This window comes from Lycium barbarum, chromosome 9, assembly GCF_019175385.1.
Source record: "Lycium barbarum isolate Lr01 chromosome 9, ASM1917538v2, whole genome shotgun sequence".
NCBI lineage: Eukaryota > Viridiplantae > Streptophyta > Magnoliopsida > Solanales > Solanaceae > Lycium > Lycium barbarum.
In genome coordinates, this window is record NC_083345.1 from 124,095,580 (window position 1) to 124,114,784 (window position 19,205).

The following is a 19,205-nucleotide window of genomic DNA, read 5'->3' on the forward strand; positions in this document are numbered from 1 at the left end:
AAACATACACCATGGCACCTCACCTTGAATTTCCGCATCAATCTATCCATCACCAAGGCAAATGAAAACGGACTAAGAGCTGATCCTTGATGCAACCCAATCATAACTGGAAAATGCTCTGAGTCTCTTCCAACTATCCTTACCCTGGTTTTGGCTCCCTCATACATGTCCTTGATCACGATAATATACGACACAGGTAAACCTTTAGCCTCCAAGCATCTCCATAGGATCTCTCTTGGAACTTTTTCGTAAGCCTTTTCTAGGTCGATGAATACCATATGTAAGTCCCTCTTCCTCTCCCTATACTGCTCCACCAGTATCCTCACAAGATGGATGGCTTCTGTAGTTGAGCATCCCGGCATGAAGCCGAACTGGTTCTCTAAAATAGACACGCCTCTCCTCACCCTCATCTCCACCACCCTTTCCCACACTTTCATAGTATGGCTTAGCAGCTTGATACCTCTATAGTTGTTGCAACTTTGGATATCTCCCTTATTCTTGTATAGAGGGATCATTACATTCGACCTCCATTTTTCGGGCATCATTGTCGTCTTAAAGATGACATTAAACAACCTAGTCAGCCACTCCAAACTTGTCAGGCCCGCGCTTTTCCGAAATTCCCCAGGAATCTCGTCAGGTCCGGTCGCTCTTCCCCTGCGCATCCTATGAACAACAGCCTTAACCTCCTCAACCTTAATACTCCTCCAATACCCAAAATCGTGACGCCTTCTTGTATGTTCTAAATCTCCCAACACAATGTCTCTGTCCCCTTCTTCATTCAAGAGTTTGTAGAAGTATGACTGTCATCTCCGTCTAATGAGAGTCTCCTCTATCAATACTTTGCCATGCTAGAATAAAAGGAATATATTTTTTTTTGTAATTTTTCGTTCTTTAAAACAAAAAACTTGTACTCTAAAAATAGTAAATATTTTTTACCCCTTTTCCTTGATTTTCATTTTCCGTAAATAAACCTACTAAATAAAAATAGAATAACTAAATAAAAATAGAATAATCGACACATCAAAATTAAAATTAAAAGAAATATTTAGATGTTAGAAGGTGAAACACCCCGAGAAGGGTAAAAAATCAGGTGTCTACACATCTCCGGGGTTTTTTTTTTTTTTTTTTTTGCAATCATTTTCATTTTAATTTATGTTCTCTTCTCCCTTGTTTCATCTCTTTGATTCCTCCACTATTTCCCAGGGTTTGGATTCTTGAAATTGGGGAAGGCTTCTTTATATAATATCTTTCTGAAAGTGAAGCATACATAAAGGGGTATAAGCAGAGAAAGATCCAATATTTTAAGTTTAATGAGTTTAATATTTAAGACTTTTAGCATTAAATTTAGTATCAGTAAATATGAAGATTTTCACCTAGGGAGTTCAGAAATATGAAGAAGTCAAGGGGGTTCAACATCTATTATATATACATAAACAGATAATTTTAACCTTGTATATACTCTGTAATTTTTTATCGAGGGGGGTTCATAGCCTACCTAGGTTTGCCCCTGTTTAGTACTATTAAAATTAAGAGTTCTGATCTAATACTCTTTTATATTTGAATAGGTTTTACATCTATATCTATACTGCGGTAAAAAGTTTTGGGTTCAAATGAACCCGTGGCTTAAAAGGTCATCCGCCCCTCAGGTACAAGGGTTCTTGCCGGTTTGTATAGAACTGAATGGCAAAGGTATTCTCTGGAGTGGTACTGAGACAGAGTCATCTTCGCCGTGTGAGTCAAGTTCACGGGTGGCCGCGAGGAAAAATGGAGCCTCGAAAAGTAAAAGTCCTTGCTGGAGTAACTCCAACGCGGATGCTGCTTGTTAGTACCGAGTTCATACTGGTGCGGGGTATAAATTTGTGTAAAACTTCACTAAACTTATAATAAATAGTAAATATATATGAACTCATAACTAGGGGTGGAGACAAGTAGGAGGGGGGGCTCATCTGAACTCTCTTCGGCGAAAAATTACATTGTATATACAAGGTTAAAATTATTTTTTATGTATATATAGTATATGTTGAATCTCCTTGACTTATTCATGTGTTTATTTCTCATATTTTGAACCTCTTATTAAAATCCTGACTTCACCACCGTGACTATAACCTTAATAATACATACATAGGCTCTCAAACTTGGTCTCATAGAATTATACCCTCCAACTTTGGATGTGCACAAGTAGGCACCTTAACTTGTCTCCACTTTGTCAGTTGAACACTCTAACTTATAAAATGATCATCTAGACACCTCCAAAATGTATGCGTCAACATTTGTATTTACATGTTCAACTTTGTATAAGTGAGAACTTGCTAGTTGAGGCCAAATTTGAGAGCGTGTTTTTATGTTATGACAAAATATAATGGATTCAATACTAACAATCCATCTCTCTGTCTCCATCGAAACAAAAAATCATACCATGGGTTGACCGGAGTGGTGGACGGAGCAGAGTTTAATGACTCTAATAACAAGATCAGTCAAAATCCACTAGCAATAATTAAGGAAACAGTTTTTCTTCCGTTACGTGAAAATTAAGCAGAAGAGGGTCAAATATAAGATTTTTTCTTACCACAAATTTCATAGCAGCTAGAGTTGAGTGTGTTAGTTTCTCTTTTCTTTTTAATCCACAATTTGTGTGGCTACTACTATTTTCTGGTTTTCTTTTATATCATTAGAAGTGTAGTTGATTTCAAGAGAAGTTGAAAACTTAATCTTGTTTTTGAAATGGAGTCTGATGGTGGTGGTAAATGGAAATACAGGGTATGGTGGAGGCAGGAACAGAGGTAGTAGAAGTGTTTTACACCTCAATAGGATTAGTAATATAAGACCTAACCCCTCGTTTGTACTATTTCTTTTCAGTTTCAATTTTACTATATAAATAAAAAATTATCTTCAAGCACCTCGCCTAATGAATTTAGTAAAAAAAAAAAATCCTTTGTATGAATTTATTAAATATATAAAAATATTTAATTGTAACTCTAATAACTAAGGGGAACTATGAGTTCGATGACAAATTCAAATAAGCTAAACTTTAAATCGTGGCACTGGCTCTAGGTGGAGATAGTCGCCGGCTGCAACTATGTGAAGGAGAGATGGACAATACATCCCTTAGAGGTGGTGATGATCAAGAAGGAAAATGAAACAATTTGATTTTGATTTCACCCCGGTTGCCTGTCTTTTGGATTCTTTTTTGGAAAAAAATGTTCACTTTTAAAAAAAATAAAAAATTTAATGACACGTGTTACGATCCCATTATGCGTGACATATGCTTGTTTAGAAAAAGTAGGAAGACATCAAATTAGTATGTAGTAAACACTATTTAGACAAAAATGTCGTATGTAAAAATATAAAAAAATAAAAAAAAGGTGTATCAAAGGAATTTCGTTACAGATTAGAAAGGCAATGACAAACTATACTTTAAGCCAGGGCGTCCAGCTGAGTCTTTTCACTAAACTTATTACGCTACTGATGAGATGAGTTGGATCGAGCCGGGTCATTTGCACGATTATCCTTCAAAGGCACTAATCTTTAATTTTTAGCTCTCAAATTGTGGGCTATTAATTGGCTTTCGTCTAATATCCTAATGTTCTAGGTTCGAATTCCGACTCAGTAAGAAAAAAAATTACAAGACAAATGTTTGAGCAAAATTAGGCCTGGTAGAGATTTTGCCTTAAGGCAAACTTTTATCTAAAATTAGGTCTTAAGGCAGATTTTTGGCCAAACTCGGCCTTATAAGGTCCAAACTCTCCTTAAGATAGAGTGTGAATCCAAAACTCTGTCTTGCAAATATTTTTAACTTTTGACTGAGCGGAGATTTGAATCCAAAATTCATGTATTTTTAGACGAAGGATGAAAATTAAAGACCACTGCCTTTGAAGGACATTCCGCGCAAAAAAAAAAATGGATCGAGTCAAGCTCAATCGAACTTGATACAATACCAAAATTAAACCGAACCCAACCCAAACATGTATATGTTACACAAGATTGAGCTCGAGTCAACTCTTTAATATTTGCTTACCTGATTGGTGCTGCGCTTTTAAAAATCGGCTCGGCCAAACCGCCTTGCGGCAGTTTGTGTGCATAGATCTCGGAAAAATACCCAAAATCAAAAAAACAATCGCGTAAATCGGACGTCCGAGCGCAAAGTTATGACCATCTAAAGTTTGACGACTTTACAACTAGTTTTTCTCCCTATAATTTTTAGAATTATATTTATATTTAAAATAAAGTTATGTCTTGACTTTACAACTATTTTTTTTTCGTTTATTAAAAAACGAAATAAGATTTTTTTTTATTTCGTGAATATATAAATGTTTTTATAAATGAAACACAAATATATATATATATATATATATATATATATATATATATATATATATATATATATATATATTCATCCTATTTCATTGGTACATGAATGAAATATATATATATATATATTCCTATTTTTTATTTTCCTATTTCGTTTTTTAATACACGAAATGCAAAATATATATATATATATGTATATAATTTCCTATTTCGTTTTTTTATTCACTAAATACAAAAAAAAAAAACCTATTTCGTTCATTAGATTACGAAATGCAAAAAAAATAAAAAAACAAATCAATTTCCTTCATTAATACACGAAATAATATATATATATATATATATATATATATATATATATATATATATATATATATATATATATATATATATATATATATATATTTTCCAATTTCCTTTTTATACGAACGAAATTAGAAAAAAATTTATCCTATTTCGTTTTTTAATACACGAAATGCAAAAACAAAAAAAATATATAATTTCCTATTTATTTTTTTATTCACGAAATAAAATAAAAAAACATCTATTTCATGGATTGTGTCATGATATGTAAAAAAAAAACATTTTTTTCACGAAATTAAATAAAAATAAAAATAAAAAGCTATTTCGTTGAACAATCCACGAAATAGCAAAAAAACAAAACAAAAAAAAGAGTTGCTGCTATGAACAGTAAATGGGGTATTTCGTTGAATGATCAACGAAATACCCATTTGGGTATAAAAAAAAAAGACAGCCTATTTTAGTCTAATTGCTGTAAAAATATGTCATTTTAGCTCCGGACTCGAAAAATAAGTCATCTCAAATTACCAAAAGTCCCCATAGGTCTAAACAAAGAAATGCAACCGACAGCTTTTATAAAAGTTTTTGGTTTTTTCTTCAACCTTTTTAATGAAATGCAACTTGAACCGTCCAAAGCACTGTATCTAAATTAATTTATTTGAAGTAATTTGACTGGATATTTTTTTTTAAATCGTTTAAAATTCACGGTCTTAAACATGTAATAATATTTGTGTGAATATAAAACTTTTGAAACTTGCTATTTTAAATGTATCGTAAATGTGTGACTATAAAAGCTTTTCATTAAAATTAAACATTGAAAATTTGAAGTTAGATAGTTTTCAAATATGAAATTGTCAAGTCATAAAAGAGCGATCTCGTGTTTCATAAAAGAGCTACGGTCCATTTGCAACTTGCTATTTGTCAAGTCATATTGACAGATATGATAAATCAATTGAATAAATCATATGTTCCTAGCTATTCCATAGTACACTTAAAAAAAAAAAAAAAAAAAAAAAAAAAAGACATCACAATTAAAAGAGGGGCAAAGGTGTAGATATCTTCCTCAATTTTGTAATTCAGATCAAATATACTCCTCGTTACAAAAAGTAGTGTATACATAGCCCCGCCATTATAAAATTGGTAAAAATATATCCTTTTCGCTGACTGAATTTTTAAAAAAAATAATCATTTATATTATTTTTTAATAAAAAAAAATCACGTGACTTCAAAAAAAAGTCTACTCATTTTGATTGGGTAGACATACTTTTTTAAAGCCACATAGTAATTTATTTCTAGTGGGTCGAATCTAGTTCGTTTAAAAAAATGAGTAGACTTATTTTTTTAAACTCACAGATATGTTTTAGATTATAAATCAACTTTTTCCCGAGGGAGCCTGTAGATATTTAATTTGTTACTGACCTGATAGTGTACAAATTCTTTACACTATCAATATATGGAGGTAAGGGTGTACACAGAAAAACGACAAACCACACCACTGACAATTCGAGAACAAAAAAACCCGACTAGTGATTTGGTTTGACTTGGTTTGGTATTGAAAATAAAATAACCCGACCATAATTGATTTGGTTTAATTTTAACTAAAAGAGTCAAATCGAACCAAACCAACTCGACGTTACACTATACACTTTTAAAAAATATTTTATACATAAAACATTTATTTGTAATATAATGTAATTTGTAAATATTTTTTAAATTTGATAGTTTGTGCCTTTTTTCACATATTATTTCATGCTTGGACTACGAATTTTGAATGGTACAATAGGTTTTATAGCCCATAAATGTTAGTAACTCAAAACAAATTCAATTCTAACGCTAGAAATAACATTAGTTTTAGATTTTTATTTCTTAATTTTGTATTGGTTTAGATAGTGAAAATACATAATTTAATTTAGTTTTTCTTCAATATTTAGCCATAATTAATACTTATTAGCCGTAGTTATTTTAGCATGACTTAGTACCTTTAGATTCTGATAATTTTCATTATGCCTTAGCGATTTCATTATATTTTTGATTGAATATTTTTGTACAATGTCATTATTCATATCATATTTTGTGTTATTTCTGAAGAACACCTTAATTAAATAGTTGTATATATATATATTTTACTAGGAATAAATAAATATTTAAAACACAAGTTATACGTTTTGTATGAAGACTTTACCGAAAAATCCCGAGAAAATCGAAAAATCAAAAAATCGAAAAAAACCTAAAGTTAAAAAATCCGGATTTTATTAATTTGGTTTGTAAATTTAAAAACCCAACATAATTAATTTGGTTTGATATTTGAAAAATCCGAATCAACTCGGTATATGTACACCCCTATATGTAGGTTAATGTACTCAAAAAAGTAATAAATATATGTAAGTTAAACTCAAAAACAAAGAGAAAAAATGTATGCAAATTAAAAAGATAAACGATGAGGTAAGATTTAATTTACTTGGGCTTAATTCGTAATCTCGTCTCATGTTATGTGATGATACTTGACGAATTTAAAAAAAAAAACTTTTAAAACTTATAATTTAAAACAAATCATAAATGGTGCAGCTATAAATCATATTAAATCATTTTTATTTACAGAAAGATACAAAATATAAAGAAAATTTTATCATATAAATGAGGGACAAAAGAATGTAACATTTTGGCAAAAAGTAACCTATTATGTTTTGCACTATATCTAGATTTCCTCAAGTTTGACCTAATAAATAGAGACATGACAAAAGAAAATAAAATTTCATGAAATTAAATCAGACCTAGTCTAGTCCAATTCTTTCTCATCAAAAACGTTTTGTCTTTTAGGTCAATATTATGAAAACAATATCCGTTCACAAAATAATAAAAATACGAACCTAAAAGAAGTCACCAGAATTGAATCAATCAAGCTCTAGAAGTTATTTACTTAACACGTTTAATTGAAAGTCAACATGGACAAAACCTAAAAGAAGTCACAAAACAGTTCTTTTTAGTTTCTCACTCTACTCATTTTGAGATTTGACTAATTTAAATTCACGCTGAAATAGGATCGGAAGTAGAAGCTCAGGTACAGGTTCAGCCAAGCTCAGATGCGAGTTCAACCAAGCTCAGTAGCTTTTACTGAAACAACATATTTGTTTAAGAAAACTCATAAATAATTATACATCTTAAATTTAGAAGCCATTTATTATCACTTGTAGTCATAGTTACACTCTAAAATACAGAACTCATAAAGTTCAAATTTTGACTCCACTCCCGATAAAAAAAATCCACTTTTTCAAAATAAGGCGCTGCCTGCCAATGGCCACTCCTTCCCCAGAGTCAGCATAAAAATATCAAGAAAGTCAAGTCTTTGGTGGCCTAAATTAAGGGAAATTATGTATGACCCTTGCAAAGATACTTGGAAGATGTATTTACTCAACTGGCACCCAACTTGCCACATCTTGAACAGGACCAGCCGCCCGAGCACTATAAATACCATTAGTTCAAAAGATTGCAAAATATCAAACTACACTTTACTAAGTTTATTCATGTTTTAGCTCAAGAAAATACAAATTTCCAAGCCCATTTGCAGCTATGAAAATATTGAAACTTTTTCTTGTTTTTACTATATTTGGTTGTTTGTCATGGCCTAGTATTCGGGGTGAATTAAAGATGTATATAGTACACGTTGAATCCCCTGAAACCCAAATTTCCACTCAATCCTTAGCTGATCAGGATCTTGAGACTTGGTACCAATCCTTTTTGCCAAATACGATAGCAAGCACAACTGCTAGCTCGGATGAAGAGGCGCCACGTCTAGTATATTCATATCGCAACGTGATGAAAGGCTTTGCAGCAAGATTAACTGCAAAGCAAGTGAAAGAAATGGAGAAGAAACAAGGCTTTATAGCTGCATGGCCGGAGAAGATGTTGTCCTTACACACCACGCATACTCCAAGTTTTCTTGGATTGCAGCGGAACGTTGGCTTGTGGAAGAATTCTAACTATGGGAAAGGTGTGATCATTGGAGTCTTGGACACCGGTATTTCTCCTGACCATCCTTCATTTAGCGATGAAGGAATGCCTCCTCCACCTGCTAAATGGAAGGGCAAGTGTGAATCGAACTTCACTACAAAGTGTAACAACAAGCTCATTGGAGCGAGGACGTTCCCACAAGCCAATGGCTCGCCAATAGATGATAATGGACACGGTACACACACCGCTGGCACTGCTGCTGGAGGTTTCGTGAAAGGTGCCAATGTGTTTGGAAATGCTAATGGTACCGCAATTGGGATTGCCCCTCTTGCTCACCTAGCCATATATAAGGTCTGCGATTCTTTTGGTTGCTCTGACAGTGGCATTTTATCTGCCATGGATGTGGCTATTGATGATGGAGTTGATATTCTATCGCTTTCCCTAGGTGGAACTACTAACCCCTTTCATAGTGACCCCATTGCACTCGGGGCGTACAGTGCAACACAGAGAGGTATTCTTGTAAGTTGCTCGGCGGGCAATAACGGTCCATTTGATAGCACAGTTGTAAATGAAGCCCCATGGATTCTCACAGTAGGCGCGAGCACTCTTGACAGAAAAATTAAGGCCACTCTCAGGCTTGGAAATAAAGAAGAATTCAAGGGCGAATCAGCTTTTCATCCAAAAGTTTCCAACAACAAATTCTTCCCTTTGTTTGATCCTGCACAGAATGCAACCAACCCCGATTCTGACACTGACATCCCATTTTGTGGACCAACTCTGACCGACCTCAGCCATGCTATTAAAGGCAAAATAGTTTTGTGCCAGGTAGGTGGCGGTTTTAACAGAATTGAAAAAGGACAAGCGGTAAAAAATGCTGGAGGTGTTGGTATGATTCTCATCAATCGTCCTCAAGACGGTACCACTACATCAGCGGATGCTCACGTCCTTCCAGCTCTGGACGTTGCATCCACTGATGCATTTTATATTGCCGAATATATGAAGTCAACGAAGAAGCCTGTCGCTAGAATTACATTCCAAGGAACGATAATAGGAGATAAAAATGCTCCCGTGGTTGCTGGATTTTCTGCTCGCGGACCAAGCCCAGCTAGTCCAGGAATCTTGAAGCCTGATGTTATTGGTCCTGGTGTCAACATTCTTGCAGCTTGGCCTATCTCCGTCGAGAACAAAACAAACACAAAATCTACATTCAACATTATTTCTGGCACATCCATGTCTTGTCCTCACCTCAGTGGAGTAGCAGCATTGTTGAAAAGCGCTCACCCCACGTGGTCCCCTGCAGCTATTAAGTCAGCAATCATGACAACCGCCGATATAGTCAACCTTGCCAACGAATCCATCCTAGGTGAAATGCTCTCACCCGCTAGAATCTTCGCCTTTGGAGCAGGACATGTCAATCCATCAAGAGCAAACGATCCCGGACTAGTTTACGATACCCAATTCAAGGACTACTTATCTTATTTGTGCGGTTTGAATTACACAAATCGAGAGGTAGGAAACCTTCTACAACGCAAGGCAAATTGCTCAAAAGTGAAAAGTATCCCCGAAGCACAACTCAATTACCCTTCATTTTCCATCTCACTTGGAGAAAAACCTCAAACATACACGAGAACGGTGACAAACGTTGGGGAAGCAAACTCGTCTTATCGCGTGGAGATAGTCTCACCACGAATGGTTTCCGTGGTTGTTAAGCCCTCGACTCTAAAGTTCTCGAAGTTGAACCAGAAGATGACGTACCATGTGACGTTTTCCACAACAACAAACATCACAAACATGGAAGTTGTTCATGGATACTTAAAATGGACTAGTAATAGGCACTTTGTGAGAAGTCCAATTGCAGTTGTGCTACAAGAGCCTGAAACACCAGATTTGGATTAGTTTGTTTGCTTTTTAATAATTTGTTCAATGTATAATAAGCATGCATTAATGGTTTGCATCCCAAATGTAGCATGAGTGCACAAATTACTCATGTTCTATTCTACTAGTGCTGTTTCCTTTTTTGGTGGGGACTAATATTTCTATTTCAATCTGTCACTTTTATTATTTAATTATTGTCTCTTAATAACTCTTCAACTTCTCATTTCATCTCCTCTCTATCTGATCTATTATAATGGAAAATACTTACTTGCGCTCTGCTTTATTACTAAAGTTAATGTTAAGAGTCAGAATTAAAATGAGAATGCATATTACTTAGCCATGATTAAGTGATAAAAGCTTATTGCATTCATTTGTTTTGGGCAGACATCGAATGCGAATAATATGTTTCCACAAATAAGCTCTCGAATTGGTTAATGTCTCATACTATGCTATTATTCTAGTTATTAGTGAGATGATTGTGCTTTTTCTCATGTGGAAATTGCAGAAACTGACATCCAGTGCAAGTTGTTATTTGTCGGCAACTCATAATCAAAGATAGACTAATAAATCACATTCTCCTATTTCGTAGTTGTATAGTGGGTAGGTGAAACATGTCCTTATAGAGTAACTAACTGTATATGTTGAGATCTGACTCTGATTCAACTAAATAAAAATAAAAATAAACAATTTATAACCTATAATCTACTTCAATTCTTTTTCATCCTAATTGTTTTTGTATTTCTTCAAGATTATGAAAACTGTATTGATACCTATGAGGGACATAAAAAGAGAAAAAGAAAAAAAGAGTACCATAACCAGAATACTTCAACCAACCTGCCCCTCCAGAAAATTGTCCTTTTTTTTTTTTTGTTTCCCATCCTATGTCCGGAACCCTTTAAGACATGAGTAATTCGGATCTGCAGCATTCGGCTCATTAAGGGAAGAAACACTCTCTGTCATGATTTTTTTCCATCCTGATGGTTCGAACTCGAAACGTTTGGTTAAGAGGGCAGTATCCATCACACACATCCCTTGGTGGTCTAGAAATTTATGTCCTTTTTTTTTTGTTTTTTGCACCCGGTATCCATTCAAAGGCTTGACTAATTTGGATTCGCCTGCGTAAGGACTTTAAAGGAGGAAGCACTATGTACTAAAATTTTTTCATTATCAAGACTCGAACTGTTATGTCCCGTATTTTTATACATTGGGACAACCCGGAGTAACTATGATAATTTAAGGCCAAGACTATTCCGGGATTTGAAATCGGGACTTTTGACCTTTGATTTTATTTTGAGACATAAGTTATATATGAAATTGTGGGCATTGAACACTTAGGAAAAATTGGGACCACAATTCATAAAATTGGAATAAAAAATGTTGTGCAAAAATGTCATTGTGGCCGTGTATAGGGAAATGGTCCCACACATTGTGTGGGCCAAAGACAAATAAGAGATATTTGTGGACACTTAAAAGATGAAAATCAAGTCATCTTTTCTCATTTCCCACTTAAACACTTAGAAAAAAAAAATAACAAGACATTGGAGAGCTTCACCAAACCATTGCTCACGGCTAAGGAGAGGGAAAAAGCAAGATCATTTTGAGCCTCTCTAAAAATATTTCTTTGGTACAAATCAACTAATTTAAGGTCCCTAAGTAGCGTGGAAGTATTGTTTGGATCATCTAACCACTCATTGTGTCCAATTGCAAACCCTAGCCATTTGTGGTATTGAAGAAGAAAGGTAAGTTTTGCTCTTGTTCTATGTGTTGTGAACGCTTATTTCATGTTGTAGTATGTTAATATGGATGAAAATCATGAAATATGGTGTGATGAAGTTGGGCCGTGTGTTTGGTGTTCTAGCCGTGTATATGGGTGTTGAATTGGATTGATGAATTAATTCTTGTAGTATGTTAAATTGTTGTATTGTGTAGGATGGCTAAGAATTATATATATATATATATATATATATATATATATATAAGTAGTGATGGATGAACATGAGTCATGCTATATGCCAAAGGACACACTAATGTCGCTTAGCGTTTTAATTATCGTCATTATGAATTCTAGTTTGGAAATGAGCATTTAATGACTCAAGATTTACGTTGAGATTTTGTGGGCTCATTTAAGGCTTATTGTGCGTTGATGTAATTTGTATATTTTATGAGAATGATATCGTTATATTGTGGATTGTGATACAAAAGATGACTTGAAAATGAGGAAAGTGAAAAGGGGGCTGCTCTCGGCTAGGGGGCTGTTTTCGGCCATAGATGGAAAAATTGTGGATTGTTGGAAATATTATGTGAATTGTTTAGAATGTTGTTAGCATGAGTTTGGGTTAGTATTTGAATGTATAAGCGTTGATGTTGGCTTGAAGGTAAGCTGTTGAATTGAATATTTGGAAAGTTGTCGAATGGTGTAAAAGAGAGCTATTAATGTTATTTTGCCTTTCGAATTGATTATCGATGTTGCTAGGTTGGTTATTGTGGTTGTTGTTGTTGATTTTGAGCGAGTTAAATTCTCGGGTTGGCCTATTTACAGGGGAAATGCTGCCGAATTTTCTGTAGAATTTAGAGTTAGTTTGGAATAAATAATTGCGTAAGTGCCTATGGTTAATATCGAATATTCGTTGGCATATTTGTAGACCTTGGGGAGCCCGAGGCGTAGATTGGGATTAACTTTAGATCGGCTAGCTTGGAGTGCGTACGAGGTATGTAAAGCTCCAACCTTCTTTCTTTTGGCATGCCTTAGTTTGAATAGGCTAGATTACGAGCCTTTAGGAAAATCCTATGATTCGAAATCCGAGCATGATATGATCTATATATATTCCTTGGAACTCTTATGTATGATTTGATAAAAGTATGAACCATTACGTCTTTGAAATAATAGCTTTCCGAACTTTGTATAAAAAGAGTTCACTTTAAAGAATTTCGAAATTTTCGAATGTCATATCTTTCGCATAAAGGCTCGGATTGTTTTGATATTTTCGTATGAGTTTGCATGACCTATGATGAGTATGTTTTCCATATGCGGGCCCGACTCGGATAAATACCAGTCCGTGGGTCCTGCGACTTTCTTTTATGTAATTCGGAGATCTTTTGAAAGAATTTGATATGACTACTACTTCGATTTGCAAGTACGATCATTTTACTTATGTTTGAGGTTATGATAATGATTTTATGCATATGACTACTCACGACTCTACTCGTGCATTCTGTTATTCCTTTCGCCGAGTCCCGGGCCGGTTCTGTTGTCGTGCGCACTTTGATATACTCCGGAGTTATGCTGTGTTTATGGTTCACCGAGCTACTCGCCAATGAGGGTCGGGTTCCACTTATATTTGGTGATTATGCTGTGTATGGTGTTATGGTGTGTATGGTGTTATGCTGTGTTATGACACGGGATGGGGATCCGGAGATTTGAAACCTTTCTGGTGTTATGTTGTGTTATGGCGCCATCGACGGGCGGGCGACCATATTCTTCTGTACCCTATGCATGACTTACATATTTTTTTTGAAGTAAATATTTTGATATGTTGGATTTGTACTTATTTCTGTACCACTATTTCGTTTATGCCTCAGATTTATTTTGTATCTTCTGCTTTGCATACTCAGTACATATTTCGTACTGACCCCCGTTCTTCAGGGGCTGCGTTTCATGCCCGCAGGTACAGACGCACAGTTTGGTGATCCACCCGTTTAGGACATCCTCTTCTGCTGTTTGGAGTGCTCTTCTCCTTTCAGAGCATATCTTTTGGTATATATTTTTGTTCGCTATGTATGTATATATTCGTTCAGGGGTACGGCGGGGCCCTGTCTCGCCATATGTTTCGTTTGGTCTGTTTAGAGGTCTGTAGACGTATTTGTGGGTGTGTGTGCCTACTTCGGTACAGATGTGTTTGTATGACCCTATTCGTTATGGCAGCCTTGTCGGCGTGCACTTTGTATATGTTTTGGGCCGGTGCGCCATTTGATAGCCTTGTCGGCTTTTGATATATTTGATAGCCTTGCCGGCTTTTTAATATATATATATATATATATATATATATATGTCCGCATATGGTTGCGTTGAAATGTGTTCGATACAGTTTGATATAGTTTGAGACGACATATAGTAATTGTGGCCGTATATGCTATTTGTATGTGATTCGATATGGATAGGTATGTCAGGGTGCCCAATTAGGACACCAATCACGGCCTACAGGGTTGGGTCGTGATACGAACCCGAAACTTGGTTAAGAGATGAAAAAATTTATCAATGCCACCATAACTGTTGATGGTCATTTATGGCAATAACACTTCTACTAATTAGAAGGAGAATGTCAACATCCAAAACCTAAAAGAAGGAATCACCCAAACATAAAATATTAAGAAAACCAGTCTGTGTGACCTAATTAAGTAATATGATATTGACCCTCCCAAGGTTCTTGAAACATGTATTTATTCATTAGATGTGAAGTTTAACATCTTGCCCAATTGAATATTATAAAGAGCTGAGTATTTTAAGTAGGACATAGGATAAATAAAAAAATGCCAGATACTAAATCGAACACCAAACAATAGACTAAAGCAACATCCACATGGTAGACGTGTAAAAGAAAAGTTAAAGTTCCCATTTTTTGATAATTATAATACGGTGGCGGTTTTAAAATTTAAAGTTTATAACTTCAAAATTTGTCACTAAACTCTTAGCTAGCTTTAGTTACTGAGTCCTCCATTTAGATATTTATACATATTTAATGAATTTTTTGATAAAACTATAAGGTTAAAGCAAAAATATTGAGTTCGTCTTACCCGTACCAAATACAGTAGCTTTGCCCCAGTTATAATATGCATAGAATTGGGAAAAAGGAAAAGCTGGCTGCCAATTGGCCTGGCATTTAAGTTTTTCCCATCAAAAGCTACATTTTTTCTTATAAGATTAGAATTAGAATTCTTAAAAGCCAATTGGGAAAATTAAGTTTCCATTATTGTACCTTTTTATGAAAGGGATAACTTTAATTATGTGCTACATAAAAAATAAAAATAAAAAAAATTCTTAAAGACAAGCCAAGAGCATTTAGTGGGTCGTTTGGCTATTTTATGCATCATAAAATATGAAATAAGAACACACATTGAACAAAAAAGCCCGCAAAGTAAGTAATCCTTCCGGTGAGATGGATGTTACCTCCGCCCTTAATCAAGGATATTTGATTTGAGCGGTGGAAACGAAGAATCTCCTAGCAGGGAGCACTTTTCTTTAGTACGCTATAAGCGGCGCATATCTGAATTAATCAGACTAGTATATAAACGCATACTAAATGGCTAAATACTAAAAAAAAAAAAAAAAAAAAAAAAAAAAAAAGAGAAAAAAAATATCTACATTACCATTCAGCACATGAAATTTCCCATATTATTCTCAATGGAAACACTCTACCATTCATCAACTGCAAATTACAATATAATACTCCCTCCGTTCATTTTTACTTGTTCATGTTTGATTTGGCACACCCCTTAAGGAGCAATTAATAAAATGACAATTTTACTATATCACCCCTAATTATAATAAATAATTTAATTAATTGAAATCAATCAAACATACTTTAAAAGTTGTGCAACCAAAACAATTCCTTGAAGTTTTCAATTAAATAATTAATAATAAAGATAAAATAAGTATGAAATGGTAAATTATTGGTTGGTTTTCCAATCTGGACAAATAAAAGCAGACATTTATTTTTAGTAAACTGGACAAGTAAAAATGGATGGAGATAGTAGTTAAACTTGTAGCCTTACAATTTGTCTTCATAGTTTTGAAGATGGTCATTGAGACTAAGAGCCCGTTTGGATTGGCTTACAGCTTAAAGCTGTTTGCAGCTTATAAGCTGAAAAAAATAAGTTGGGGTAATCCAACTTATTTTTTTTGGCTTATAAGCTGTTTTCAGCTTATAAGCTGCTTTAGATAAATTAAGTCAAATGGGTTCAATTATTTTTTTGAGCTTATTTTAAGCATAAAATGACTTTAAGCTGGCCAGCCAAACACTCAAAAAAACTGAAAATAACTTATAAGCCAACTTATAAGTCAATCCAAACGGGCTCTAAGTCATTCTTGAAAGGAGTTACAATTAAACTATTCCTAGTCTACCTACTCATGCACATCTCACTATACTTTCTTTTCTAGTCTTATTTAATTGTTCCTTTAACTTTATTCTTTTTCAATCACATGGCTTCTCCCTTTCGCAGATAATAATACATTAAGTAACACGAGGGTATCTATTGATTAAACAATCCCAAATTTTGAACTAGATGGCCAATCTAAATTACAGGGCCAGAGCACTATATATGCTAGTACTTCAAAGAATGCAAAATCATCAACTGTTCTTTCCTAAATACATAAATAGTTCATGTATTTCTTCATAATAGCCAATTTGTAGCCATGAAGTTCCTGAATATCCTTCTTGTTTTTTCCATACTTGGTTGTTTATCATGGACTAGTATGCAAAGCAACCTAGAGACTTACATAGTTCAAGTTGAATCTCCAGAAAGCCAAATCTCCACTCAATCATCTTCAATGGATTTAGAGAGTTGGTACAATTCTTTTTTGCCAAAGATTATAGCAAGCACAAGCTCGAATGAAGAGTCGCCGCGCTTGATATACTCATATCACAATGTGATGAAAGGCTTTGCTGCAAGATTATCAGCAGAGCATGTTAAAGAAATGGAGAAAAAACAAGGCTTTATATCGGCTTGGAGAGAGAGGATATTGTCTTTGCACACTACACATACTCCGAGTTTTCTTGGATTGAAGCAGAACGTTGGCTTGTGGAAGAATTCTAACTATGGGAAAGGTGTGATCATCGGAGTCTTGGACACCGGTATTTCTCCTGACCATCCTTCATTTAGCGATGAAGGAATGCCTCCTCCGCCTGCTAAATGGAAGGGTAAGTGTGAATCGAACTTCACTACAAAGTGTAACAACAAGCTCATTGGAGCCCGGACTTTCCCACAAGAAAATGGTTCTCCAATAGATGATGACGGACATGGTACACACACCGCCAGCACTGCTGCTGGTGGTTTTGTGAAAGGTGCCAATGTGTATGGAAATGCTAATGGCACCGCTGTTGGGATTGCCCCTCTTGCTCACCTAGCCATTTATAAGATCTGTGATTCATTTGGTTGCTCTGACAGTGGCATTTTAGCGGCCATGGATGTAGCTATTAATGACGGAGTTGATATCCTATCGCTATCTCTTGCTACAAGTTCTAGTCCATTCTATAATGATCCTATTGCACTCGGAGCGTATAGTGCAACACAAAGAGGAATTCTTGTAAGTTGCTCTGCTGGTAATAGTGGTCCATCTGAAAGCTCTGTTGGAAATGAAGCCCCGTGGATTCTCACAGTAGGTGCGAGCACTTTTGACAGGAAAATTAAGGCCACTGTTCAGCTTGGAAACAAGAAAAAATTTGAGGGAGAGTCCGCCTTTCATCCAAAGGCTTTCAGCACAAAATTCTTCCCTTTGTTTGATCCTGCACTAAATGCAAGTGACTCTGACAGCTCTTATTGCGGAACAGGTACTTTGACTGACCCTGCTGTTAAAGGCAAAATAGTCTTGTGTATGGTAGGGGGTGGTTATACTAGGATTGCAAAAGGACAAGCTGTTAAGGATGCCGGAGGTGTTGGCATGATTCTAATAAATCTGGTACAAGATGGTTTCACTACATCAGCTGACGCTCACGTACTTCCAGCAATGGATGTAACTTATGAAGATGGAATGAAAATCGTTGATTATATGAATTCAACAAGAAAATCTGTTGCCCGGATTACATTCCAAGGAACTATATTCGGAGACAAAAATGCTCCGGTTGTTGCTGGATTTTCTTCTAGAGGGCCAAACCTAGCTAGTCGCGGAATCTTAAAGCCTGACATTATCAGCCCTGGTGTTAACATTCTTGCTGCTTGGCCTACCTCAATGGAGAACAACAAAAACACAAAAACTACCTTCAACATTATTTCGGGTACCTCCATGTCTTGTCCTCACCTCAGTGGAGTAGCAGCATTACTAAAAAGCGCCCACCCCACTTGGTCTCCTGCAGCTATTAAATCGGCAATTATGACAACCGCTGACACAACCAATCTTGCCAACAGCCCCATACTAGATGAAATGCTCCTTCCTGCTAGCATCTTTGCCATTGGTGCAGGACATGTCAATCCATCAAGAGCAAATGATCCGGGACTAATTTATGATACCGAATTCAAGGACTACTTACCTTATTTGTGTGGTTTGAATTACACAAATCGAGAGGTTGGAAACCTTCTACAACGCAAGGTGGATTGCTCAGAAGTGAAAAGTATTCCTGAAGCACAACTGAATTATCCTTCATTTTCCATCACACTCGGAGAAAATTCTCAAACGTATACAAGAACAGTGACTAACGTCGGGGAAGCTAAATCATCTTATACTGTGGAAATAGTTTCACCACTAGGAGTTGGAGTAATTGTTAAGCCCTCTACTCTAAAGTTCTCGAAGTTGAACCAAAAAATGACATATCGAGTAACCTTTTCAAGAACAGCCAATAGTTCAACCAGTGGTGTAGTTCAAGGATTCTTGAAATGGACTAGTAATAGGCACTCTGTAAGAAGTCCTATTGCAGTTGTTCTGGAAGAAACTGAAACATTGGATGTCTAGTCGTTTTTTCTTTTTAAAAGTAATTTGCTCCATATAATAAGCCTGTATTAATTGTTTGAATCCAAAATGCAGAATGGATGCAGAAACTACTAATGACATTCTATTATACTTTGTGTTA

At 35.1% G+C, this 19,205-nt stretch overlaps 2 protein-coding genes and 1 long non-coding RNA gene across 4 annotated transcripts; all 3 read left to right on the forward strand.

The window, feature by feature from the left end:
- Nucleotides 1-8,092: 8,092 nt before the first annotated feature.
- On the forward strand, nt 8,093-10,619 carry LOC132609857 (subtilisin-like protease). Its single transcript, XM_060324033.1, has one exon. The coding sequence runs from the start codon at nt 8,173-8,175 to the stop codon at nt 10,447-10,449; it is 2,277 nt and encodes a 758-aa protein (XP_060180016.1). The 5' UTR covers nt 8,093-8,172; the 3' UTR covers nt 10,450-10,619.
- A 1,328-nt stretch (nt 10,620-11,947) lies between these two features.
- LOC132608750 (uncharacterized) lies at nt 11,948-14,420 on the forward strand. 2 transcript variants are annotated; one of them, XR_009570513.1, is made up of 3 exons: nt 11,948-12,167; nt 13,071-13,136; nt 14,072-14,420. It is a non-coding gene; the product is annotated as an uncharacterized LOC132608750 (long non-coding RNA). The 2 variants fall into 2 exon arrangements; XR_009570512.1 differs by having other exon boundaries at nt 14,094-14,420.
- Nucleotides 14,421-16,568: 2,148 nt separating this feature from the next.
- Nucleotides 16,569-19,205, forward strand: LOC132609858 (subtilisin-like protease). The gene has a single exon (XM_060324034.1). It carries the CDS (start codon nt 16,838-16,840, stop codon nt 19,085-19,087), a length of 2,250 nt encoding a protein of 749 aa, XP_060180017.1. The 5' UTR covers nt 16,569-16,837; the 3' UTR covers nt 19,088-19,205.

Excerpts from the sequence above, each read along its gene's own strand:
- LOC132609857 (XM_060324033.1), top strand. The coding sequence starts at position 8,173 with ATGAAAATATTGAAACTTTTTCTTGTTTTTACTATATTTGGTTGTTTG.
- LOC132609858 (XM_060324034.1), top strand. The coding sequence starts at position 16,838 with ATGAAGTTCCTGAATATCCTTCTTGTTTTTTCCATACTTGGTTGTTTA.